A 27,678-nucleotide genomic window follows, 5' to 3' on the forward strand; every position below is an offset into this window, starting at 1 on the left:
GTTGTTTGTTTGTTTGTTTTTTAATTTAGAGACTTTTTTCTGATATATGCTACAACATATGCGTGCTACTTACATGTGTGGATGTTCTGTACATAGCCACACGTCGATGTATCCACACTTTCCATTTTGATTGGTGTTGTCCGGGCCTGCCTCTGTCCCTCAGAGCTACCTAGTTCCAAACCAGCTCCACCTAAACCGTCTCTCCTCAATCATTGTCTCCTTTCAAATCCTATACTAATCACTATATCCATTCCTTCTTTCCCAGACTGTTAACCAACTGAAATTCCCTTCCACCTATAATTTTCCCCTCTAAACGTCGACTGAGGGGTATTCAAAGTGAGCAACAACCGTGTGGCGAGTGACTAGTATCTTAGCGAGTTAATCGCTGCACTTTACAGACCATCAAAACTTTTGGGTTACTCCTTATCATGTTCGTTGCCTTTTAGTACATTGCTGACATTTATTTTCAACATAAATATACAGATTGTATTGTTGACCTCGCTAGCTTGCTTGAATATAAAATGAAAAAAATAGTGTCTTATCTCAAGAGTTGTTAATAAATGAGACACTTGATAAGAAAATATTTGTCGAGCTACAGAGACCTTAAAATATGAACATCCAGAAATTTGTTGAACTAAATTTGAACAACATCGTTACAGTCATTTACTTCTTATGGTCTAATTGTTAATATCTGCGCGTTTTTGTTGATATTTATTCAGTTATTAGTTATCAAATTACTTCCTTTTTTATGTTTTGCATTCACGTCTTTCCTTTTCCTTTCTCTTTCTCTCCCGTTCCCTCCCTTTCAACTCAGATACTATTTCTCTCTTTTACTTCCACTTTCGCCCAACCCATGCACACTACTACCCTCACATAGCCCAGATTGTCTTTTTTATGAATATTTAGCAGTTTTCTATAACGTTAAACGTTCAGTATTTGAAGTTGTCATCGTAGGAAGGTAGGTACTGATTTTCTATAGCAATCTGTAATAACTTTAGGTCTTCTTTTATGTGCTTTTGGTGTTTAAAATCTTTCCAGTGGTTTATGAAATAAAAGCTGGCGCGACCCGAAATAACTGATATTATTTTTTGCTTTTGTTTTTAACAGTCAGTCGCTTTAACGCTGCTAGGTAGGGAAAATGTTGAGTCGGGTGCTTACACAAACAAATGGGGTACTAATAATATTGTGACTACGTGTTTGTTTTCCCACGTGTTTTAACACTTAAACTGTGTATACATATGCGTGCTACTTACATGTGTGGATGTTTTATACATCTCCACACGTCGTTGTATCCACACTTTCCATTTTGATTGGTGTTGTATACATATAATAGTATAAATATTGTTACGATTTTCGTTTTCATAAAATATGGCAACTTTCTTCATTACTTCTCTTAACTCACAATTTGTGTTTCGTGGCCATTCGAAGCAGGGAGAAATGCCCCCCCCCCCCCCATAAACACACTTGCACTACCTACATACATGCATACATGCATACATACGTACGTACATACATACATACATACATACATACATACTTATAATCACGCACTGTCGCGCACACACACATACGTAGAGTTTAATAACAACTATAACTTAAGCCTAACTTAAGCAACAATAATTCGTGGCTTTTGTAGTTCAGATCACCCCCACCTCGGTTTATTTCTTATTGAGATGAGCTATGATCAAAAGTGTTCCGATCGTGACCATCCAGTATTATTTCAGGCTTTAATATATCAAGAACTACATTATTCAATGTGTCCATCCTGGTAAAATACGAGCTCATCGGGTGATTATCTAGAAGCCTCCTCTTTGGTTCGAACTCGCTAAGTGTGTGTGTGTATAAAATATAGATAAATAGTTTGAATTATTAATGAGTGAAAAATGACGCGTTCGCAGACGAAAATCTCAACATGGAACTCAACTTTTCTCTAGTAAAATTAAGTTATAAATGTTTAAACTACATTTATAACATCACACAAAAAACATTCTCCTGCAGATTACATGTATCTGTGATTTCTCGTAATGATACATATTTTACTATTTCTCCTCTGTTTTTAAGTAGATAGAACACGGTTATTAAAACTTTCATTTCTTTATATTTCTTAACAAGTGTCAGCGGTGTCATGTATTGTGTAAAATAACTCAACTTTTGACGTTGCAGTGAAATGCATTCGTGGGAAATGATTGCAGCCATTAAACTATGCACAACAGTGCAATGACATGTTAAGAACTAGGGAATCTGTTCTTAAATATTGTTATCTTGGTGAAACATGTATTTCTCAGCCATCTTAGTTAAACGGTACAAAGTCTTACATCAAAACATCTTGATATTCAACCTTCAAGTTTGACCTTGACATAGATTATAGGAGTTTATTATTATTTAAATCAGCAGGATTGGCAGAGGTATTCTTGATTAATCATGGCTTCTACATTTCATAATTAAAGTTTTAAGGTGTTTTTAATTCTTTCTAATTAGCACTCGTTTAAGGTAGTGTTGTTCCTTATTCTATCTTTCTAAGAAATAGCCTAAATTGGTTTTCAGATAACATGTTTGAAAGTTGAGGACATTTATCTTCTGTTTATTGCAGGCCTGTGAATACAAAGCAATGAAATGTTAGCAATAACTTTAACTATTAACTTCAATACATTGTATCTATGCAATTTGTTACTTGTGCGTTTCCTGTGCAACTTAATAATGCATGCATCTCTCTCTATACACACACACACACACACACACACATAGTACATGGATGTACGTTCACCTTCATGTTGGTACATGTGAATGTGTTGGATTAGGTAAATATTGTTTCTGTAGACAAAACATTTACGCATATCTCTCTTGTTCTTATAGGAAAATATTCGTATGTATATGTATATTTCATTTATAAATATGTGTATGTGTGTGTATGAATATATAAGAGAGGGAGTGGAGGGGAATTATCATTCCGGGTAAAATACTTAGTACACCAGGCTAACATTACTGTTTAGATTAGTAAAGAACTCCGCGTATTCAGGTGGTAGGATCTATATTGTAAATCCGTGGTTGTGTTCCAGTTATACTGGCTTTTTTTTGTTTTGTTTTGTTTTTTACACAGTGATATATATTACTTTATTGTAGTAAATTTAACTTACAGATGTTTCCAGTAGTCATTAAAAGTTCGTTATTGATTGGTTTACTCAATTGGTCCATTGATCAGTTGAGAAAAATTGATTCTTTAGATCGTTCAATTTTTTTCAACCAATCAATTTTTAAACCTATCAATAACGAACCTATAATGGCTACTGCAAACGACTGTAAGTCAAATTTACTATAGCAAAGTAATATGTAACGACCATCATTTATACCTTGTTTTATAGATGGATGGATGGGTGAGTATACGGTGGTTGTGGGCGGGGCACCTAACCTTGACATTTCACTTCCATGGTCAAAGAAAGTTTTCGTTGGGTTTTAGGGTGGCTTTGTTGAATCGTATGTATCTTGATGCACCTTTAATGTGCGTGTGATTTTTCTTGGAATATGTTTGTTTTTCTGTTTAATAATGTCTTGTTTGTGTATTTTGTTTGGTTCTGAAATATCCTTCTGTGCGCGTGCGGCTGTGTTTATCGGTGACCTTTTGGAGTACAATGTCTATAAATCCAATATATCTATTGTCAAGTTAATATATTGGACTGCCAACTGTCGTGATTTAATACCTTCTCACCTCACACCAAACATGCAAAATCTATATTCTTTCAGTGACCTAGTGTCTAAATAAACTTATTCATGTTTCAGTGGACAAAGTGACACACACCTAGGCACTTACCTGTCTGGCCAAGCTCTCATCAATTCCTTTAAATTTCATTTGAAGAGGAAGGTGTGGGTAGAGAGGGAGGTGCTGCTTTCTAGTGTGTTTATCAAAAGGTGGAAGAGAATGGCAAGACAGAGACTGAATGGATTTACTCTGAGTATGCTTTTCTAAGCAGGAGAAAAGAAACTGGAAGATGGTACTTTCCCATACCTTAGGGATGGCAGAGTAATCTGAGACTTTTGCATGGAGTTTACTTCGAATTGCCCTAAGTGGACTGCTTCACTATTAGGGATTTTGTTAATCAATTAATTATTTATTTATTTCTCTAACTTCTATTTATATATTCTATGTTATATCCTTTAATGTTTTAGTGTCTCCCTTTGATCAATGTAAACTCCCACCTTTTTTTGTGTATTGTATCTCATCCTTTGTTATTGTCCTCCGTGTCTTGGGCCCTTGTGGCCAATAAAAGAAATCATTACTATTATTACTTTAAATATCTGTTCCCTTTCACATTAATCTCATTCTATTGTACTAATATAACACTCAATATCAATTTCCCCATTTATTTTTTTTCCAGCTGACTTTAGATTTTATGCTTTGTCTCTTCCAACTCTGATCAATAAAGATGGTTGATACTGTAACACATTCAATGTGGTCTTCAGAAGAGAAGGAACATTCCTTCTTGGAACACCTTTGTTCCTTGGATATTGATACACCTCAGGTAAAGATGCCACATATGACCAGCATCATAGCTACTGTGGGTGAGTACAATTTTCCATTTATTTTATTTTTAAAAACCATTTTCCTTCTTTTTTGTAGCAAGAATTTTCGGCAAAAATAATAAATCACTTCACCTTTTTCAATTACAATCTAATTTGGATGATTTAACATGAGAATTAACAAATAAATTATGATTTAAAATAAAAGATTTCTTAGAAAGATTCAGATTTCTAGAGAAGAAGCACTTGGAATTATCCAACATTTATGCTTTTCCCAAAAACATTTGCATTTTAAAGGAAGCAATGTCAATTTAGTATTAAAATCACCATATTATCAATCAAAATAATGAAAACAAATGAAAGTAAATGTGTTCTAGTTATTATCACACATTAACAGATAGTTTTTAAATTCAAGAATTGATAATGTTTGATACCTTGGGTAAGAGTCTTGTACAATAGACTCTGGTTAATTGATGTTTTGTGTGTGATATTTGGTAGATGGAAACTGTACAAGAAACCTGCCATATATGTGTTGTAGTCAAAAAGTATCCGACCTTTGACCAAAAAACAAGTAATGTTAAAAAACTCACCATTTTGATTTAGTCTCCTTCAAAGAATTTGCTTTGGGAGTCTACACACTTTTGCCAGTGTTCCTGCCACTGCTGGAAACATTTCTGGAAATCACTTTTTGGGATGCTGTAGAGCTGTATGATCGAATTTTGCTTAATGTCCTCTGTTGACTCAAATGTCTTTTTGAGCTTTGGAAATGGCCAAAAGTCACACAGAGCCATGTCTGGGGAGTAGGAAACCTGACGAACAAGTGGTATATTTTGCTTGATGAGGAATGCTTAGACGACATGTGCAGAATGAGTGGTTGCATTATAGTGGAGTTGTCAATTCTTTACTGCCCACAGGCTGGGTCGTTTTTGCTGTACAACTTCACAAAGGTGATGAAGAACCACTAGGTAGTATTCTTTGTTAATTGTCTGACCTTGTGGTGCATGTTCATAGTTCACTGTCCACTGAGGTGCAGCCATCTTTGAACCGGTTGTACCACTCCTTTATTTGTGTTTTTCTCCATAGCATCATCTCCAAAGGCCTTCTGAATCTTCTCAGTAGTCTGGGTTTGCATATCACCAAGTTTCTGGCAGAATTTGATACAGCATCTTTGCTCAATGCATTCAGTCATCTTGACTCAAAAAGAAAAATCGCACACTCTTCACATCTGTACTCAGCGCATCACTGCTGGTGAATGGTGCAACCTACAGACATGAAAGTTTTCCCACATACTCAGGAAGGATGCAGCCAACTAATACCCATGTGGACTTTGCTCACACATTATTATTTTGTGCAAAAAATATCAAGGTCGGATATTTTTTTACTACACCTCGTATGTGATTGTGTGTTTGTGTGTATGTTTGCATATCTTCACATTACAAAGCAAAATAACTGACAGCTTGGCAGTTCAATGTATTAAGACATTGAAGAACAAATAAAGGTTGATGTTATGAAGATTATCTAGTTATAAAGTACAGCGTCTATATATCTTGTCCAACCCAAGCTAGCATGGAAAAAAAGAACATTAAAGTGATTATTGAGCCATATTTTACACAGTATTTATAAGCATGTGGCATTTCTTATACTAATTACATAATCTTGAAGCTGTGATAATAACGTGCTTGTGTATTGGCAATATAAAGATAGTGAATTACTGCTGGATCAGGTGATGAAGGTCACGGAGAGGGTCATAGCCCAACTAATTAGGGAGAGAGTCTGCTTAGATGAAATGCAGTTCAGTCTTGTGTCAGGTAGAAGCACCACTGATGCTATATTCCTGGTACGGTAACTTCAGGAGAAATACCTAACCAAAGATAAACCCCTATACTTGGCTTTTGTTGGCTTGGAGAAAACCTTTGACAGGGTTCCCCAATCCCATATCTGGTGGGTGATGCGGAAACTGGGGATTGACAAGTGGTTAATAAGAGCTGTACAGGGATGCCATTAGTAAGGTAAGGGTCGGCAATGAGTATAGTGAAGAATTCTGAGTAGAAGTAGGGATTCACCAAGGATCAGCCCTCAGCCCCCTCTTATTCATCATAGTCCTCTAGGCAATAACAGAAGAATTCAAGACAGGCTGCCCCTGGGAGCTCCTCTATGCTAATGACCTTGCTCTCATAGTGGAATTACTACCAAAACTAGAGAAGAAATTTCAGGTGTGGAAGCAAGGTTTAGAATCGAAGGACCTTAAAGTCAATGTTGCAAAAACCAAGATCCTGGAAGGCGAATACATCACAAACCCCTTTAGGTCGATGGCCCTGTTTGATCTGTAGAAAGGATGTAGGTAGAAACTCTATAAGATGTACCCAGTGTAAGCTATGGACACATAAAAGGTGCAGCAACATCAAAAGAAGGTTAACACCACAGATGCTCAGAAAACTGATTCCACCACATGCAAGGGGGAGGAACTAGAAGTAGTTGATAGCTTCCGCTACCTAGGTGACCAAGTCTGCAGTGGGGGTGGATACTTGGAGAGCACTGCCACTAGAATAGGAATAGCCTGGGTAAATTTCAGAAAGCTCCTACCTCTACTGGTGACAAATGGCCTCTCGCTCAGAGTGAAAGGTAGATTGTATGGTGCATGTGTGCAAACTGGCATGCTACACAGCAGTGAAACATGGGCCGTGACTGCTGAAGACATGCGTAGGCTTGAAAGAAATGAAGCTAGTATGATCCACTGGATGTGTAATGTTAGTGTGCATACACAACAATGTAAGCGCCCTGAAAGAAATGTTGAACATAAGAAGCATCAGGTGTGGTGTGCAAGAGAGACGACTGCACTGGTATGGTCATGTGCTGCATATGGATGAGGAGAGCTCTGTGAAGAAGTATCACTTCCAAACAGTGAAAGGAACCTATGGAAGAGGGAAACCCAGGAAGACATGGGATAAGGTGGGATAAGCACAATCTTTGAACGTTGGGTCTCACAGAGGCAATGACAAGAGACCAAGACCTCTGGAGATATGCTGTGATTGAGAAAATCCGGCAAGTAAAGTGACATCACAGCTGTAGCCTACAACAGTGTCGCATAACCAGTCCATTTAAAAAGTACCTTTGAATCGTCAGGTGGCATGCCGTGCTTGAGGAGACCTATTGGGTCAAGTAAAATCAAAATCAATTTATGTGTGGGTCGTTTCCAGTATCGCCTGACTGGCTCCCTGTGCTGGTGGCACGTAAAAAGTACCATCCGAACATGGTCACCTTAGACATCCACAAGCTTTCAATAATCTTTCAATAATCTTTTGATAATCTTCCTTGTCCCTAAGAGGCAAACTTTCTGTAGAAGCTCTTTAGGACATTCTGTTCCATTCTCCTTCAGCCATTTGTCTATATCATTATTCACAGTTCCTAATTCACCAATTATTACAGGCTCAATCTTTACAGTTTGCATCATACTCCAAATTTTCACAATTTCAAATTTTAAGGGATTATATTTTTTTGATTTTTCTTCTTCTTTCATTACAATCCTGAAATTGAATGGACATGATGGATCAATTACTGAGCAACTTCACTTTTCATTGTCTATTATTCTTATGTCTGGTTTATTATTTTCTAGCTTCTTATCTGTTTGAATGGGAAAATCCTATAAAATCTTGCATTTCTCCAACTCAAACACTCTTTCAACCTAATCATCACACCAAGCACTTCCCATTTCTGACAAAGCTTCCCATGCAAAACTTTCACATTTTGCTGACACCTTCTACCCATTCACATATTTTCTTGAGTTGTTTGATTTTAACAATGGATCTTGAACTGTTATTATTGGGTTGTCCGGAAAGTTTGTGCTGATTTATAGTAGCTTACCTTTCAACTTATTTTAGAACATAGTTGAGTCCATAAAATAAGATTTGACGACACCTCCATTTAAGTTATCTTTTCGTGGAAGAAGGTTTATGTTCCTATAATCTGTGTTAATTCTGTAACCCTTTAAAATGGAAGATAAGAAAGTTCATTTTCGGCACTTGATGCTTTTCTTTTTCCGTAAAGGGAAAAATGCCTCACAATCAACCAAAAAAATATGCGCAGTTTATGGTGATGTTTCTTTATCCGAAAGAACTATACGGAAGTGGTTCGCAAGGTTCCGAGCTGGAGATTGTAGCCTTATTGATAAAGAGCAATCAGGCAGACCATCCACTACAGATGATGACCAAATCAAGTCATTAATTGAGAATAACCCTCATTGCACAACCCGAGAATTGGCAGAAAGCCTCAACCTATCAAAATCCATCATTCATGAGCACCTGGTAAAGCTTGGGTACACAAATAGCTACGATGTTTGGGTACCACATGAGTTGAGTGAGAAGAACCTTTTGGATCGCATTTCCATCTGTGATTTGCTTCATAAACGGAATGAAAATGCGCCTTTTTTAAAGCAAATTGTGACAGGTGATGAGAAATGGATTATCTACTAAAATGTTCAGAGAAAGTAATCCTGGGGTAAGCGACATGACCCACCCTTAACCACCCCAAAAGCAGGTCTTCATCCTAAAAAAAGTCTTGCTTTGTGTCTGGTGGGATTGGAAAGGAATTCTGTACTATGAGCTTCTCCCAAGTAACCAGACAATTAATTCTGAGAAATACTGCACACAACTGGATGAGTTAAAAGCAGCAATTCAAGAGAAACATCCAGATTTGGCCAACAGGAAGGGTGTTGTTTTCCAACATGATAATGCAAGACCGCACATTTCTTTGGTAACCAGACAAAAATTTCTGCAGCTCGGCTGAGATGTGTTACCCTACCCTCCCTATTCACCAGGTATTGTTCCTTCGGATTTCCACTTATTCAGGTCTCTGCAGAATAGTGTTAATGGTAAAAATTTAAATTCCTTGGGTGACGTAAAAAGATACCTTGATGAATTCTTTGCCATGAAACCACCTCAATTCTGGAAAGAGAATATTTTCAAGTTAAAGGAAAGATGGAGATGCATTGTGCAACAAAATGGTTCATATTTGGTTGATTAAAAATGTATGGCAAGTATTTATTGACCTTTTTCTTTCCTTTAAAAATCGGCACAAACTTTCTGGACAACCCAATATAAGGCTCTATGTTTCTGTTTTTTTAACTGCTCTTTTTTCAACCAAGCCCAGGTTGTTCCACTTACATCTTCGGTGGCTTTCCAAAACTGACCATACTTCAGTCTGCTCTCTTGAATTTCATTTTTGTCCTTTTCTCTCATTCTGCACTTGATCACCTGTTCTTTATTCACTGCCTTTAGTAATTTCTCTGTGTTCTCTAGATATTCTAGTAGGCATTTTCTTTCTGTCTGTACACACTCTTCCACAGCCATTAAACCTCTTTCACTCTGGTCTCTCTTCAAGTACAGCTGATAAATATCAGCTTTTGGATGGTGGGCTCCATACATTGTCAACAGCTTTCTAGTTTTTTTCTGTCAAGTTTCTGTATGTCCCTTTTGGTCTAATCTACAATTCCCCATCCATATCTGATTGACTGTAATATTTTTTTCACTTTCCTATGTGTAATTTGTTTCATTTCTTCATGTTTTATTTCCTGCTGTATTCCTAAATACTTATAGTACTGTCCTTTCTCAACTGCTTTTTTATTGTTTGTCCATTTGGCATTTCGATTTCCTGGATCTTTTCAAATCTTCCTTTCATTATCAATATAGCATATTTTTCAATCCCAAATTCTATACCTACATTATTACTGCATTGTGATTTTCTCATTACTTTCTTCAATTAGTACTGTGAAATTTATGTATTATTAGCTGATGAGGTCTACTTGCTAAAATATTTTTTTTTTGTTCACGTCATGGATTTTTAATGCTTACTAAATTTCTTGAATATGTTAACATTAACTTGAATTGTGAAGAGGTGTTAGACGTGGGAACTGAGAGATAAGACATAGTGTCTGGAGTGTGTATGAAAGGAGAGATGAGTAGGTGGGTAGGTGGGTATGGTATGCAACTAGGTTGTTCATTAGAGCAAGAGCACTTTTAATAATGAAAGAAGAGATATGCAGAGAGCATCCAGTCAGCTACAATCTAGTAAACTTTTGATCAAGGGCATTCCAGCCATGACGATCCTGCAGTAGGATTGCATTCTCCAATGTATTATTCTTTTATTCTTTTACACATTTCAGTCATTTGATTGTGGCCATGCTAGAGCACCACCTTAAAGTGTTTTAGTCAAAGAAATTGACCCCAGGACTTATTCTTTGTAAGCCTAGTACTTATTCTATCAGTATGTTTTGCTAAACTGCTAAGTTACAGGTACATAAACACACTAATATCAGTTGTCAAGTAATGTTGGGTGGGACAAACAAAGACACATAATATATATATATATATATATATATATATATATATATATATATATGTGCCAGTGGCATGTAAAAACACATTCGAGCGAGTTCATTGCCAGTCCCGCTGGACTGGCTCCTGTGCAAGTGGCACGTAGAATACACCATTTTGAGCGTGGCTGTTGCCAGTACCGCCTGACTGGCCTTCGTGCCAGTGGCACGTAAAAGCACCCACTACACTCTCGGAGTGGTTGGCGTTAGGAAGGGCATCCAACTGTAGAAACTCTGCTAAATCAGATTGGAGCCTGGTGTATCCATCCGGTTCACCAGTCCTCAGTCAAATCGTCCAACCCATGCTAGCATGGAAAGCGGACGTTAAACGATGATAATGATGATGATTATTATTTGATGTAGAAAACGTGAACAGTATGTATAAGGCTTTCAAGCTGCTTCTCATTTTTCACATAAATCTTTATATCATCCATTAAAAAGGAGATAATTTATCTGACCATATCCTTTTCCTAAATCATAAGCTATTTTAACTTCTCGTAATATCAAACCGAATGGTATCATGGTCAATACAAATAGTAATGGAGATAAGCTATCACCTTTAAATATATCACATCTGATGATCACTTTCCCAAGTCTTCCAGCTGTGTGGTACCATGTTATATGCTTTTCTGTAATCCAACCATGCTACATTCAATCCTGTCAATATGCATCTACAATCACTCATCATCATCATCATCATTCTATAATATAATAACAGTTGAAACACTTACAGTGAAATTTTAGCATAATATTTCATATTCTTGAGCTTTTATATCTCGTTTTGTAAAGCACATGTTCCTTGTTTAAGGGATTAATAGCCTCTCACATTGTTGTAGCTCCTTTTAGCCATTGCCAAAAGGACCTTCACCAACTTTGTGAACATCTCTTTTCTTCCTCTTCCGAACAACCATGTCACAATTAGCAGTACCACTTGCTACTGTTTTCACCAAACTCTTTAATCTCTTATTCTCTACTGGACTATACCTTGGCATTTAGAAGCAAACCTCAGTGTCCTACCCAGCCAACTATTGCCCCATTGCTCTTCTAACTTCGCCAAGCTAATGGATGCAGCCATTAATAATGACATTCTCCCCTTCTCCCCACCCCACCCCACTCCCAGTGAACCAGTTATTCACCAGAGGAGTTCAGTGAAAGTGATGTTGCAAAGCCTTTCACTGTGTTGGCATACAGATTAGAGGCTCCTTGTTTTTCTCATCTCCTGACTCAGTAGCTTCCTAGCAGATCACACCATTGCAGCATGCATTGACAGAGCTCTTTCTGACCCAATTTCAATCAACACTTGTGTTCCCCATGGTTTGGACTTGTCCCCAACTTTCTTCCTTCTGTACGTTAATGACCTACTTGACACCACATCCAACAACATCCTCTTATGCAAATGACATAATTCATCATTTCTCTTTAACTTTCCCCAACCTTGCACCATCCACATGCAACCCAAATGCCATGCACCAAACCTACATTGGTTTCTCTAGTGGGGCAATGACAGTTGAAAAACTCAAGCACTATTCATATCAAGAAAACACCACTACTTCATAGCCTCTCTAAACATGATCCCTCACAGTTGTCCAAATGTTAACGTTACTATCATTTACTGTCATATACTATCTCTCTTAGTGAAAGTGCATCCTTAGTATGGCTAGGACCACTTCATAAAGACTAATCCTTTCTTTTGGAGTCAGCTGATATTTAAGCCTCCAACAGTTGCCAACACACTACAAGGTTCAGGTGGAAGCAATAATGGAGTACTATTCACATATCTGGACAATGCTGCTACACACACACACAAACTGACATCCTGGATCACATCCAGAGAAAGGCTACTCAATTGATTGGCATTCCATCACTAAAAGACTCACTCCAGCCTCTGGCCCACTGGCATGCAGTCTCTTCTGTCTGTCTTTTCTAACACTTTTATAATGACCTTTACTCCTCAAAGTTGGCTGGTCTCATACATCAACCTCTCAGATACCCTTGACTCACTCATTTCTCCTCCTCTCAGCACACTTGATGTGTCCAACTCCTCTCCAGCTTCACATTAATCACAATGCTCAATCCTTCTTCCCTGGAATCTCCTCCCTACTCATGTGTTTTTTGCAAGTGTTGACCTACAATAGTTTAAAGAGGACATTAATAGCATCAACCACACCAACCTTGGTGGGCCTGCAAAGGTCATGGTCTCTACTCACTCCTCTAGACTTAAAAATTAAAAACAAAAACAAAAGAATTATGAAGGAAACAGTTTTTTTTATCTTAATCCTTTCTTTGCCTGAACAATATATAAGTTCAAAAACAGATTACATACGCTGAACTCACATATCAAATCTAGTCAAGAAATCTTACTTCAACTCTAGTCAGTTACTGACCCACTAGAAGGCTCAGACACAACAGTCTGGTTAAAATGAGTGCAAACATGGCTGTGTGGTTATGAAGTTTGCTTTGCAACCATGTGATTCTGGATTTCATGTCTCTGTGTAGCACCTTGCATAACTTGATTCAACCATAAATAGCTTTGAGTTGACTCACAAGGAGGCAATCTGTAACAGTCTCTGGTACATGGATACTGTGCAGAAGCCCATTGTTTATGCCTTGTAAAAAGCACTGGTATTCATCTCATGTAAAAAGCATCCAGTACACTTTGTAACTGGTTGACTTTAGGAAGTGTCTTATATAAATTGTGCTAAAGAAAAGACAAGATGGTCATGACTAGAATGGCGTCACACTCCTAAATCCCAAACACTTCTCCCAACAATTAACAATCCCCAGAGGAAAAAAAAAATGTAAGTCCTCTCAGTTCCTTCCCCTACCCGCATTACTTTTACAGAAGTTTGAACTGAACCCCATAGATTTCACCAGACTGGGTAAGCATTTAGGGTTCATGAGAGCTGCCCTTCTTCCTTTGATTAATTGAAATTTAAAAACAAGAAAAACATGAGAAGTAAGACATTTAATGTGAGAAAAGGTTAATCCATGTAAGGCTACCCTCATCAACAATTCTTTTTGCCTAAACAGGTCCTGCTTGTGATGACATTGAAATACTTAGGGATATGATAAAAGCTGGAGTAAACATATTCCGTGTGGTTATGGCCTATGGTGACCGCTATTCTGTAAGTTACATATTTATATTATTGAAGCATGGGTGTGTGGTTAAGAAGTTTGCTTCCCAGCCCCAAGGTTCTGGGTTCAGCTCTACTGTACAGCATCTAGGGCAACCAAAGCCTTGTAATCAGATTTCATTGAATGAAACTGAAAGAAGCCCATCTTATATGTATGTATGTGTGTGTGTGTGTGTGTGTGTGTGTGTGTGTGGGAACGTACATGTTTGTGTCTCCTTGTCTTGACATCTGGTGATCATTAAAAACGGCCTCAATGTCATACAAGCAATGTCATCTATTTCCAATTTTCTACAAGGACATGTCTGGCCATTGAGAAATATTGTCTTGCTTGGAAATAGGTGAGAATTGATGACAAGAAGGGGATCCAACTATAAAAAAAAAGCTCCCTCAATAAATTGTCTGATCTGTGCAAGCATAGAAAAGTGAATGTCAGATGTTGAACATGATGATGATGATGATTATATTCTTTGTAAATATGTGTTCAGACCAAGAGTTGTGAGACTTATTGCAAGACATGCTTCAACGTCTGCATCAGTAGTTTATCTTGAAGGTTTTATTTATTTATTTATTTTGTGTGTGTGTATGAAGATGTATGTCAAGATTTAAAATATCTCCAGTAAAAATACACATTTCTGAATTTCCAATTAATGTTTGTATGGGCATTTCTGTTTTTTTTTTGGGGGGGGGGGGGATTTGCATAAATAAAAAATGATTTGAATGTAAATTACTGCATTTAAATGAAGAAATGTTATTCTGTTAATGTTGAATCAGCCCTGAGTGAGCAGATCTATGATGATATTTCAGCTATGACTATTCTGTCTTTTTGTGTATCTTGGACTACATTGTCCAGTGTGATCTTGTCCCGAGATGACAGGGTGTGATTTGAGAGTATTTGACTGCTATTTCTTCTAGATCAAGTGAAATTTCTTTGTTGTCTCTGAATACCATTATGTTTATATATGTAGCAGACTATTAAGTTTCTTCTCAACTGTAGTATATGAAGATGGTAGCCAGACATCTCATATATTCAGAAAATAGTGCTTCAACTTGATAGTGCTTCAGAATTAGGTGAAGAAAAACATGACCAGTTAGTACTCTTTAATCTTCATCTATAAAACTGAATGTGTGTATGATTCAAGTTGTAGGCCACAATTTTTGTACCCATATCATCATCATCATCATTTAATGTCTGTTTTCCATGTTGGCATGGATTGGATGGTTTGACAGGAGTTGGCCAGCTGAAGAGTTGCCCAAGCGCCGTGTCTGTTTTGGCATGGCTTCTACAGCTGGATGCTTCCTAACGCCAACCACTTTACAGAGTCTACTGTAAAGCATGGGTGCTTTTATATGGCACCAGCACATTGCTGGATTTTTACATGGAGTACTTTTTTTGCAATGAGAAGGTTCATAGACTATGTGACTTTTTCTAAAGTTTGTTCTTTTTAGTTCCAGACAGAAAAAAAAAAAAAAGAAAACTCAGAATATTGTATAGGACCAAGCACTGCAATAAATATTGGAAAAAGTTACTAATTACAAAAATAATTTATTTATAGTTATTATGTAAACTAGTTCTGTATTTTGAAAAAAAAGGTATGTTTTCCAAGAAAATAAGAAAAATTATACGAGTTAAATTTTCTTTTAGCTTCTAGGATACATTTTTATAAAACTGAACTAGGTGCATCTTCTGGATAGCTTGAATGCAACAGTTCTGAGTGAATCAACATTCTTGAAGTTTATCAGCATCTTTTATTTGTTCTAAAAATTAACAGTTACCTCATGAAAATCTCAAAGCTACAAAATAATGCATGATTGATTCAAAACAATGTTAATAAATAAGCATTACATTTGACTGAGTAATGTGAATGTTAAAAGGTTAAAGCAATTTATCCAAAATTTAGTGAATTCATGTGATTATATTTTTTTTAGGTATTAATAAAGCCAGTTAAGGTTGGGTATGGCTGCTAGTATTTAGAGAAGAGCAAAAATAGTAAACATGAAGTTTGTATGGTAAGTATTTAGTTTAAACTATTATAGTGCAATAGTTTGTGGCAACAACAACTGCAAATAAGAAGCTAATATTTTATGGCAGACTTTATACTGCAGTTGAAGGCATGTAAATGATAATTATGTATTGTTGATAACTACCAAATTTTTCTGATATATAATTACTATCATTAAACATTTAAAACTTTTTGTTATAGTATCACAGCAGATTTATAAAAAATATCCGCCAAGTTGCTAAGGAGTTGATGACTGATTATTCCCCAGTTGGTATTGCCATTGACATAGCTGGGCCAGAAGTCAGACTTGGCAAGCTTAAACCGGTAAGTTTGTTTGGGATTTGCTACACTCTATTGAATGTAATAATTTACTCATTGGACGTATTCAGATATAAATTACTAAACAATGCATAAAGGATTTTACTAAAGTCTTTATGCATGAGTGTGTTAGTGTGTGTGTGAGTATGAGAGAGAGAGAGTATGTGTATGTGTCAGCTATTGTTATTGGTTCACCCCTAAGTCAACATAGTCAGGCAAATCTATGATCAAAAACATTTCCATTTGGGACTTCCCATCTTTTTCCCAGGCTTCTAAAATAGGGAAATGTGATCTGATGGGGATTCAGCTGCTATTTCTAGCAGATTAAGTGACAGCTCCCTCATTGGTTAAACTCTCTTTCATTCTGAAAGCATTATTGAGAAAATATTATTTATAATTCAATTTTGCTGAACAAATTTTCACTCAGAGACAACATGATAATTTTCAATTCTCGGAATTTTATTAGATTTGTTTAATTGCTATAAATAAATAACAATCACTACACAAGTTAGTGATGCCAGTACAACTCTTATCATTCTAAAAGAATGAAAGGCAGAAAGTAATGTTAGCCCAATTCACAGTATATTTCTAGCAGCAGTCATGGTGAGATTGTCAAAGGGTTTGGAGTCCACCTAGAGCAATGGAAATGTCTGAATCAAATTTGTGTTAGATTTGGCCTAATCCAGTGATTCCCGATGTGGGGCCTGGGAAAATTGTAGTGGGGCATGAGATCCAAAATTTTTTAGTGGGACATAGAATTGTGAAAATCTTTTTTTGCACTGCAAACATACTACACCTATACGTTTTTCCAACCACTGGTGGCGGGGCTTACATTTTTCTGGAAAGTTATAGTGGAGCCTGGGAAAAATAGATTAGGAAACACTGGCCTAATCCATGTGAAATGGGACAATAATGTGGAATCCCCTTTCTGTGAATATAGAACAATTGAGCCAGTGAGTTTCTTAGTGATTTACCCATTACCTGTGCTTTCTTTTGTTTAAGTAATAACACAAAGAATGTGCAAAGTTGTGTAAAACAAAAGAAAAGAAAAGAAAGTAGGAAGGTATGACATAGATATAAAACTGGAAAATAGATAACACTAAAGATATTGACTAGCCTTGGCTACTTCAATTATTTTATTTATGTTCTGATTACAGAAAATATGTAACCATTCACATATTTCAGAAACTGAAATATCATGAAACTGAAGAAAATTGTAAATAATTCATTAGTTCTACTGATTTCTTTTAAACTAGAAACTTGGAAGAGAAATATTCTTTAAACATCGATCAGTTGTACGAATCAGCTATGACACAGAAAACATCAACAACATGGATGATAGCTTCCTGTATATAGATCAGCAGAAACTTATTGACTATGCTAAGGTGGACAATATCATTGTTATTGAGGATGGACCTCTTTCATTTATGGTTGTAGACAAAGGTTTGTGTTTTCTTTTAATGTATGTTATGGCTTTGTGGGGGGGTACAGTGGGGGAGGGGGTACGGCTTTATCAGAAGAGAAGGGTATCGTCCATGGCCCTTCCAGAGGTATCAGTCTCTATTTGGAAGAAGGGAGAAAACTATGCAACAGAGTGGACCTCGTTAAAAGTTTCAAAGGATTACAGATGAAATCTGCCATCCACAAACAAGGATAGTCCTTTTGGCAGGCTTCCATACATTTCTGTATCTCAAATTCTACTGACAAAGTGTTAGTCAAGCCATGTGGCCAACATTTACCCCATGGGTCACACAACATGATTGAAACTGGAACCACATAATGATGATGAGTTGTAGAAAAATCCTGAATCAAGAATAACAGAAAACAGGTTTTACATACATTTTAACATTGTTAAGTTACCTTAAGTTGAATGATTTTGTAGTCTTTTATATACATATACAATTTTTTTGTTGTCAATCTGTTTATTAATTAGATGTTAAATTAGATCTGAGTTTTGCATTGTGTGAATTTGCAGCACAGGTGCTCTATATCTATTCTTTTATTCTTTTACTTGTTTCAGTCATCTGACTGCAGCCATGCTGGAGCACTGCCTTGAAGGGTTTTAGATGAAGAAATCGATCCCAGGGCTTATTTTTAAGCCTAGTACTTATTCTATCGGTCTCTTTGACAAACCACTAAGTTATGAGGATGTAAATATACCAACACCAGTAGTCGAGTGATGATGGTGGGGGTAGATTTACAAACACAGACACAAAGATACACATAGATATATGCATATATATATCATCATCATCATCATCATCGTTTAACGTCCGCTTTCCATGCTAGCATGGGTTGAACGATTTGACTGAGGACTGGTGAAACCAGATGGCTACACCAGGCTCCAATCTGATTTGGCAGAGTTTTTACAGCTGGATGCCCTTCCTAACGCCAAGGATGCCCTTCCTAACGCCAGAAGGATGCCTTTCCTAACGCCAGGATGCCCTTCCTAATGCCAAATATATATATATATATATATATATAATAATATTAGGGACAAAATCCAAAATTACAGGTAAAAAACTCAATTAAAATCAATTTATAAAAAATTAAAATTAAATTGAGCCTTATAGATAAAGTATATATATATATATATATATATATATATATATATATATATATAAGCAATGTTAATTCTCTAAATGAAGTATTAACAGTAACTGCACGATAAAGTGTAGTATATTGCCACTTAAGTGTGGCTGACCCCTAGGGGTGGATGTTACTGTTGCTTTTAGCCCCAGGAGGACATCTCCTCCAGCTGGCTTATCGACACACGACTGTGTCCTGTTTGCCAAGGGAAGTTATCCCTCTCACCTCGATCAGCAGCACGAACGTATCCGGATTTCAGGGTTATTTCCCTTCGTCGGCGTTCGACAGCTGATGACCTTGGTGAGAGAGACAAAAACCTGGCAAATTTATATCTTCTTTTCCAGTGAAATTCTTCACTGATATTGAAAAGGTGAAAACAAGCAATGTTAATTCTCTAAATGAAGTATTAACAGTAACTGCACGATAAAGTGTAGTATATTGCCACTTAAGTGTGGCTGACCCCTAGGGGTGGATGTTACTGTTGCTTTTAGCCCCAGGAGGACATCTCCTCCAGCTGAAGAATTTCACTGGAAAAGAAGATATAAATTTGCCAGGTTTTTGTCTCTCTCACCAAGGTCATCAGCTGTCGAACGCCGACAAAGGGAAATAACCCTGAAATCCGGATACGTTCGTGCTGCTGATCGAGGTGAGAGGGATAACTTCCCTTGGCAAACAGGACACAGTTGTGTGTCGATAAGCCAGCTGGAGGAGATGTCCTCCTGGGGCTAAAAGCAACAGTAACATCCACCCCTAGGGGTCAGCCACACTTAAGTGGCAATATACTACACTATATATATATAGTTTTAGGGAAAATAACCAATATATATATAATGATCAAATTTTGCTTATATATATATATATATGATAGGCTTCTTTCAGTTTCTGTCTACTAAATCCACTCACAAGGCTTTGGTCAGCCTGTGGCTATAAAAGAAGACTTGTCCAAGGTGTCACACAATGGGACTGAACCCGGAACCATGTGGTTGGGAAGCAAGCTTCTTATTTCTTCATTCCCCACAAGGGACTAAACATAGAGGGGACAAACAAGGACAGACAAAGGGGTTAAGTCGATTAGTGCATAAATGGTACTTAATTTATCGACCCCGAAAGGATGAAAGGCAAAGTCGACCTTGGCAGAATTTGAACTCAGAACATAACGGCAGATGAAATACTGCTAAGCATTATCACCAACGTTTCTGCAAGCTTGCCACCTTAACACAAGCTTCTTACCACACAGCTACGTCTGTGCCTATATTTTTATAATTGTCAATTTTTAAATTTAATAATGTTATTTATTGACCTGTAGTTGTTTAAATTATTCACAGTATCAGATCTATGTAAGGGTTGCACTTTATTTTGCCAAATATACTTCTCTGTATAAGCAGTAATTTTAGGAATGTATTTTTTTTTTGTTATAAATTATGTTCATAGTGTGTGCCTGCAACAAGCATATGCACTTGTTTATATATGTGTGCTTATATACATAATGCATGTAAAAAGTATGTTTTATGAAATTGGATCCGTACCTAAAATGTTCGTCTTCAAGCTGCAGACTTCATTGAAGTTTTTAGGCAGCTGCCTATGCATGCAGGTATCCTCCCTCCACACCAGTAATGTTGTCCAAGGGCTGATACAGCTTGTCAAGTTTGCTATCAGAATGCAAAGACCAGAACAGATACCATAAGACAGCTTATCTAAATACTCTAATAATTCAGCTCTTGAGTGATACTTTATCAACCCAAAAGGATGAAAAGTAAAGCTGGTCTTGGTGGGATGAACTCAGAGAGTACATAACTAGAACAAGTACTGCAATTCATTCTATCTAACACTCTAATGAATCTGCCAATTTTGTACCTTGCATACGTACCCACATTTATATAATCACATAATAATTATATGTGTAATCATCTCATCCATTTATCACTCATATCTTGCCACTTATTATCTCCCTGCCACCTGTGAAGCTTGCAAACTATGAACAGTTTTCAGCATCACTATTAGAATACCTACAGAAGCTCAGATCTAAGGCCATCAAATTTATACTTGACTGGAATATTTTAAGCTCAGCCTTCTCATATGTCTGAGAAGTGATTTTTGTTTACCTTCATTGTTCAGTTAAAACTATACTATGAGTATTACTTAGAGAGGCTTAGGGCCTTACCAATTTCATAGTGGACTATGTATAAAATTTCATTACCTTCAGAATCTATACTTCTCTACTATATCAGTTTTCATATCTCTCTTATTTATTTTTTGCCATTATTACTGTCTATATTCTGTCACTGCTCATGTTTGATACATGTTTTAATACATGTTTAATACGTGTTTTATACCTTTTCTGTGTTCACTACAGTACACTTACTGTACCTCCTCTATTTTCACTAAAGTCCACTTACTGTATCTTCTCTGTATTTATTACAATACACTTACTGTACAGTGTTCATAATAAATACTTTCAAAGTTGTGTATAAATTCATATAAATAGTAATCAAAACTAGTAAAATGGGATAATCCAAAACATGACATAAGCTTTCTTTCTTCCAACAGAACTGCAGCTTCAAAAGTCCACCTTAATCTGTGAAGTTATTGAAGAAGGCCTTCTTGGTAACAGGCAGACGTGTCACATGAAAGGGATGCCAGACATGTTTGAACTGAGTGAGAATGATAAAAATGACCTGCAGTTTGCTTTGGATGAACAGGTGCAAACCATTTTAATCTTGTATGTTTTATCTTTTACTTGTTTCAGTCTGCAACCTATCCTAGAAGGATATTGGCCTCAGTGCTTATTTTTAAGCCTGGTTCTCTTTTTGCCAAACCACCAGAGCTGTAAACAAACTAACATTAGTTGTCATGCAGTGGTGGAAGACAAACACAAAGACAGGCAGACAGACACACACATCATCATCATCATTTAACATCTGTTTTCTACTGTCATGGATAAGATTGTTTGATAGGAGCTGGCAAGCCAGAGGACTGTACCAAGCTCGAGTGTCTGCTTTGGAATGGTTATTATGGCTGGATGCTGTTCCTAATGCCAACCACTTTACAGAGTGTACTGGCTGTTTTTTTTTTTTTTACATGATGCCAACAGCAGAGGTCACCAAATAACTTACAAGACAAGATCTGTCAATTGGGTGGGGAGTAGTTTTGTAGGAGGTTGACTCTTCTGTCACAAAGTATTATTATTGCCTGTTATTTTGTTAATTTTGCCTTTCATCTTTCCGGATTGATAAAAGAAAATACCAGTCAAATATTGGTGTTGATAGGATCAACTACCTTCCTCCCCTAAATTTCAGGCCATATGCCTATATTAGATATTATTGTTGTTCTTGATGATGTTTTTATTATTGTTCTTCGTCGTCATCGTCGTCGCTGCCGCCGTCGTCATCGTCGTTGTGGTGAGCTGGCAGAATCATTACCTTACTGGGAAAAATGCTTAGTGACATTTCATCTGTCTTTGCATTCTGAGTTCAAATTCTGCCAAGGTTGACTTCACCTTTCTTCCTTTTGGGGTCAATAAAATAAGTACCAGTTGAGTATTGGCAGATGTCTGTAATCAACTAGCTCTCTCTCTCCCAAAATTTCAGGCCTTCTGCCTATAATGGAAGGGATTATTTGTTTCCCATTCTTCTGGCCTGTAGCCAACATTGGTGGTCTACTCAGTCAAGATGAGTTCATATCTCCATCACTTAGAGTGGGAGCTGACGTCTGTGTGGGGCTGAGTAGGTCTCTCCACTCCATGGTTCTTCATGGTCTGTCTTGCCACCTAAATGCTGGTCATTTTGCTCATCACACCGAGCTAAACTTAATTGTTAAGCAAGCCCTGGCTCCAGTTCTGGAGCCAGCAGGATTATCCAGAAGTGATGGGAAGAGACCAGATAGTCTTATCCTTTGTCCCTGAGTAGGAAGTAGGTGCTGCATCTGGGACACCACAGTCTGTGACTCTTCTGGATGCTGCAGTAGATGGGAGGGTCACTGCTTCCATAGCTGAATTGAACAAAATCCTTAAGTATTGGTACCTGTCGGTGAACCATTTCTTCTAGCTTGTGACGTTTGAGACATAGGGGTGGGGGTGGGGGATGAGCTACTAATGGTGAAGTTCTTATCATCATTGGCAGCTCACCTTACCAAGGTGTCAGGTGATGCCTGTGAGGGTGTATGGCTGTTCCAATGCCTTAGCCCCGCCATCGCCTGTGGTAATGTTATGAGTGTGTTAACTTGCTTCAGTAGGTTCCATTGAACCTGGTGGTGTGCAACCACTTAAGACACTCGGTGTTGAATTGATGTTTTTTTCCTTTTGCTTTTCTTTTTTCTTTCTTTTTTTTTTCCTTGTTCCTCTATTTGCATTTTTATTTCTATTTTTGGATATTAAATAAATCTGATTGTGTCTTGAAAAAGAATACATACCATAATGTTATGAGCTAAAATAATTTTTAATTAATTAAATAAGAAAGAAAAGTTATTCTGGTCAAAACAGAAATGTAAGGGATACAACAGAATCCAATGAAAAAATTTACCTGTGACGTGCAGTGGAGAGGTGACCACCCTGGATATATTTTGGCATTATTAGAGCTCAGTGAATCGTCCTTACTTGTTTGTTCCAAAACATAGATAACTGAAAGAAAATTGTAAAGATTTCCCAATCGCATGGTTCTCAGTTCTTTATGTTTATTTGTTTACATGAAGGCACATGGCCTAGTTGTTAAGGTGTTGCACTCATGATTGAAGATCACGATTTCATTTCCCAGACTGAGTGGTGTGTTATGTTCTTGCATAAAACACTTCATTTCACATTGCTCCAGTCCACTCAACCATAAATAAGTAACCCTGTGATGGACTGCTGTCCCATTCAGGGGAAATGTTGTGATCTCAGCCACTTATGTGTCATGGAAACCAAGTAAATGGCACTGTGAGTCCTGAGACTCAAGATAGTAATGTCCAGTTTATTTACATACTTACTTCTATGCCATTTGTTTGTTCAGAGAAAGCTTTATGTCTACAGTAGTAAAGCCTCACAACCACATTAACCCCAGTTCATTTCCATAACACAACACCTTGGGTAAGTGTTTTCTACCAAAACCCCTTAGGTTGAAGGAGACTGCAGAAATCCATTGTGTGTATATTGTGCACCTATGTATTTTTATGTTATGCATCAGTGTATGTTTTTTATGTTTCATTATATATCAGTAAAATATGTAAACATTGGTTAGAAACCAGTACTGTTAAAATAAAGTTCACCAAGTTGTAGATGTCTCTGTGAAACCTATGAACAACAACTTGTTCACAAATCATGATATATTATATATAGTGTAAACTTACTATATGACATAGTGTCCTGCACATGTTTACACTAAGAAGGAAACATATTGTCCCTGTTGTAATTTACAATGAAAATTATTTCACTTTTCATTGTATGCCAAGCTTAGATTTCTATAAAACAACCTGACAAAGCATTTTTATTGATGTCCTAAATCAATGGTTCTCAAATGGCAAACCCTTATACAATTTTCTAAAACTCACTGAGACCTTATTTTATGGACAACCTCGCTCACCTTAATTTTAATAGAATATCCTATGAAACAAAGATAGATTGTTTTAGAGAAAGTAAAGTATTTCTTCATTTTAGAGAAAAATTGTATATAATAACTTATTATTTTGCAAATGATCTATAACATTTTTTTAAATAAATTTTTGTTAAATTTTATAGAACACCTTACTCTTACAATTCCAGAATTTTTTTCAGAACCCACTAATCTCATGTTAGGATGCACGTGTTGATTTTAATATGTTTGTTTGTATTTTGCTTTCCAGGTAGACATGGTGTTTATGTCACTTGTTAGTGATCGAAAAGTTGTCCAGTTAGCACGAGACTTTCTTGAAAAGAAAGGAAAATCTATAAAGATTGTATCAAAAATTGAAAACTACAAAGGAGTAAAGAAGTATGTGGTCTCCCTTTTTTTCCAGTACTGATGAAAGAGGTCTATTGTGATTGTTGATATTTTTAAACAGAGGTTCTTATTAATAAATAGAAATACATAGGTGGGGTAGGATAAGCTAGAATAAGTGTAGATTGTGATCTTCTTTAATATAAAGTCCAAATGAAAGAAATACTGTAGGAGCAAACTTGATCAAAGGCATTCCAACTGCAGCCAACATGGCTTTTAAAGCTATGTAGGACTACAATAACTGTGATATTTAAGAGGGTTAAGTGTAATGTGAAGGGTTTTTGGCTGTTATTTCTCCCAGACTGAGCAACTGTATAGACATTCTCTCATTAACTTGGATATATGTTGTTTTTTTTAGTTTAAAATTCATTATAGTTTATGACAGGCATATTTTGGACCTTTTGGGGGCAAAATTTTGAGCAAACTTATGCTAGTAAGGTGTTTAATTATTTCTCTAACATATATATTGTGTGGTTTAACATGAGATAGCTATGTTCAGTTCAGGAGAGTATTTACTGTTAGACTTGTGATTGGTGATCACAGTCTGTTCTTGTAAATGAATTAAGTTCTTTTTAAATAGTTCTAATCTATCGAATGCATGTGGTGGGGATTTCTCCACCTGTATACTGGCAAGTGAGAAGAAAACACACAGCCTTAACTGAAAGAAGGAGCTCATTCTTTCAGTTAAGGCTGTGTGTTTTCTTCTCACTTGCCAGTATACAGGTGGAGAAATCCCCACCACATGCATTCGATAGATTAGAACTATTTAAAAAGACATGGCCTTTCCATAACTATCAAGAGAGATAATAATTGAATTAATTTTTTAGATGTTAATTTTTATTTATCAACCAGATTACATGAACCCTTCAAAAACCTAATTCAAGTCTAAGCTATATCAACTTCCAAAGTAATCATCCTAGATCAATTAAAAATGCATTAGCCAATAATATTAGTAAAAGACTAACCTATTTATCTTCCAATGAAGAAATATTTAATAAACATGCAAACCACTACAATATAGCCTTAGCAAGCGCCAGATATAGAAATAAAATAGAATTCTGCCAACCTAGTAGCATTAATAAAGATAACATAACTAATTATAAGCAAAAAAAAAACTGGTAAACTTTATAATCCCACTATAAATAATAATATACTTAAAAATAAACACATAACTAGTAACCAAAATACATATAAACAAGAAATTGATAATGAAAAAAAGAACATAAGATCACTTTAAATCAAAATAATGATACTAAGCATGATAATAGAACAACCAATACTAAGTTATCTCACAAACCAAAGAAAATTAAAAACCAACCATTTTACAATTATAATGATCGCTACAATGATAATAACATAATAATAAAAATCATGCACATTGTCATTCCATTAACTATAGAAAATCTCAAACAGATTATAATATACCTATAAATATGAATCACCCTGATAAATCTAATAAAATATGGTTTATTATTCCAGACACTATGCAAATTAAAAATAACACTGTTAAATTTATATTCAAAGCCATCCATAATCACTTTAACAATGATAATAGACACAATGAAATAATTAACCACAAAACTTTTAATATTGGTTTTAGCCTAACTCCTAACTTATTTACCATTATATCATCTATCAAGAAGAAATTAAATAAATTCTATGCTAATAGAAACACCAATAATAATAATCCTAATAACTCCCCTGAACTTAAAATACATCTCCCAAATTCTAATAACCCTAATAATTGCTGACATATAAATCCCAATAATGGAACCTCAACAACTAATACTAACACAACCAATATATATTCCTCATCTGATATAGCCACACATAACGACATTTATGAAAACTGCAATTGTAGAGTTAAAAATAATTTATAGTTGTAATACTTATTTAACTTAAATCTATTAAAAGAAGAAATAATGTTACCAACATTATTAGTAGTAGAATAACCTACTCCCAAATTATTACTAGAAAAAATATTATTATAGTTTTTATTATCTCTAAGGAATATATCAATTATATTTAAATCTCTTTAATAATGTTAGTTTTAACTTGAACGCCGTAAGGAATGATTAGCCAAAGTTTGTCCTTATTATTGATATTATTATATTTATTATTTATACTAGCAGAAATACCCGGCTTTGCCCGGGTTGAAGAGAATAATGAAATCTAAAAACGCCGTCTAGACTACGCAACCCTCAACCATATTTCTACATTAATAACTCTCCAATCCATGCCAGAATGGAACATAGACATTAAGTGGAATGCCAGTCTCTCATCTAGGAGGGCCTTGAAATCAATGTTACCAACTGGGGACTATGTGTGTCGTAGTGATAATAAAAAGACCCAAAGGAGGTCTGCAACGAAATAATTTTACTCAACACTTTGCAAGTGAATCACTGGAGGCAAAGATGCGTCTCATTTACTTGACAATTTATGCACCACATTGCAGAAATCACAATGAAAGTATATCTGAAAGGGTAGTCTTACACTGTTGTACCGTTGAATTACAAATAATGCTCATCTGTTATGTTCGGGTTAAAATTTCATCAACATCAAAAATATATGAATTTTCATGGGAGTTATGGCCGTTATACATAGAATATAATTTCCAAATTTCATAAAGATCCGTTCAGTACTTTTGACGTAGTTTTGGATAAGAAAACAAATGACTAATGTGTGTGTTTGTGTGCATGTGTTTGTGTGTGATGGGTGTATATGTGTATAGATATCTGTATGCATGTATATATATGTATATATGTGTACAGATTACATGTACATCATCATCATCATCATCATCATCATCGTTT

General features: G+C 36.1%; 1 protein-coding gene across 2 annotated transcripts in view; it reads left to right on the forward strand.

The window, feature by feature from the left end:
* The first annotated feature begins 927 nt into the window (after positions 1-927).
* Positions 928-27,678, forward strand: part of LOC106876445 (pyruvate kinase PKM) — a 53,507-nt gene continuing 26,756 nt past the window's right edge. Inside the window, exons 1-7 of one of the 2 annotated variants that reach the window (XM_089365936.1) lie at positions 928-2,798; positions 4,371-4,554; positions 13,910-14,004; positions 16,215-16,337; positions 17,588-17,774; positions 21,468-21,619; positions 24,732-24,859. In XM_089365936.1, the coding sequence (XP_089222062.1) occupies positions 4,419-4,554; positions 13,910-14,004; positions 16,215-16,337; positions 17,588-17,774; positions 21,468-21,619; positions 24,732-24,859 (821 nt within the window). In that variant the 5' untranslated portion in view covers positions 928-2,798; positions 4,371-4,418. The remainder of the gene's footprint in view (positions 2,799-4,370; positions 4,555-13,909; positions 14,005-16,214; positions 16,338-17,587; positions 17,775-21,467; positions 21,620-24,731; positions 24,860-27,678) is intronic. The other variant, XM_014924999.3, reaches the window with a different exon arrangement.

The sequence above is a fragment of the Octopus bimaculoides genome, chromosome 18 (genome assembly GCF_046866305.1).
Source record: "Octopus bimaculoides isolate indiv1 chromosome 18, ASM4686630v1, whole genome shotgun sequence".
Classification (NCBI taxonomy): domain Eukaryota; kingdom Metazoa; phylum Mollusca; class Cephalopoda; order Octopoda; family Octopodidae; genus Octopus; species Octopus bimaculoides.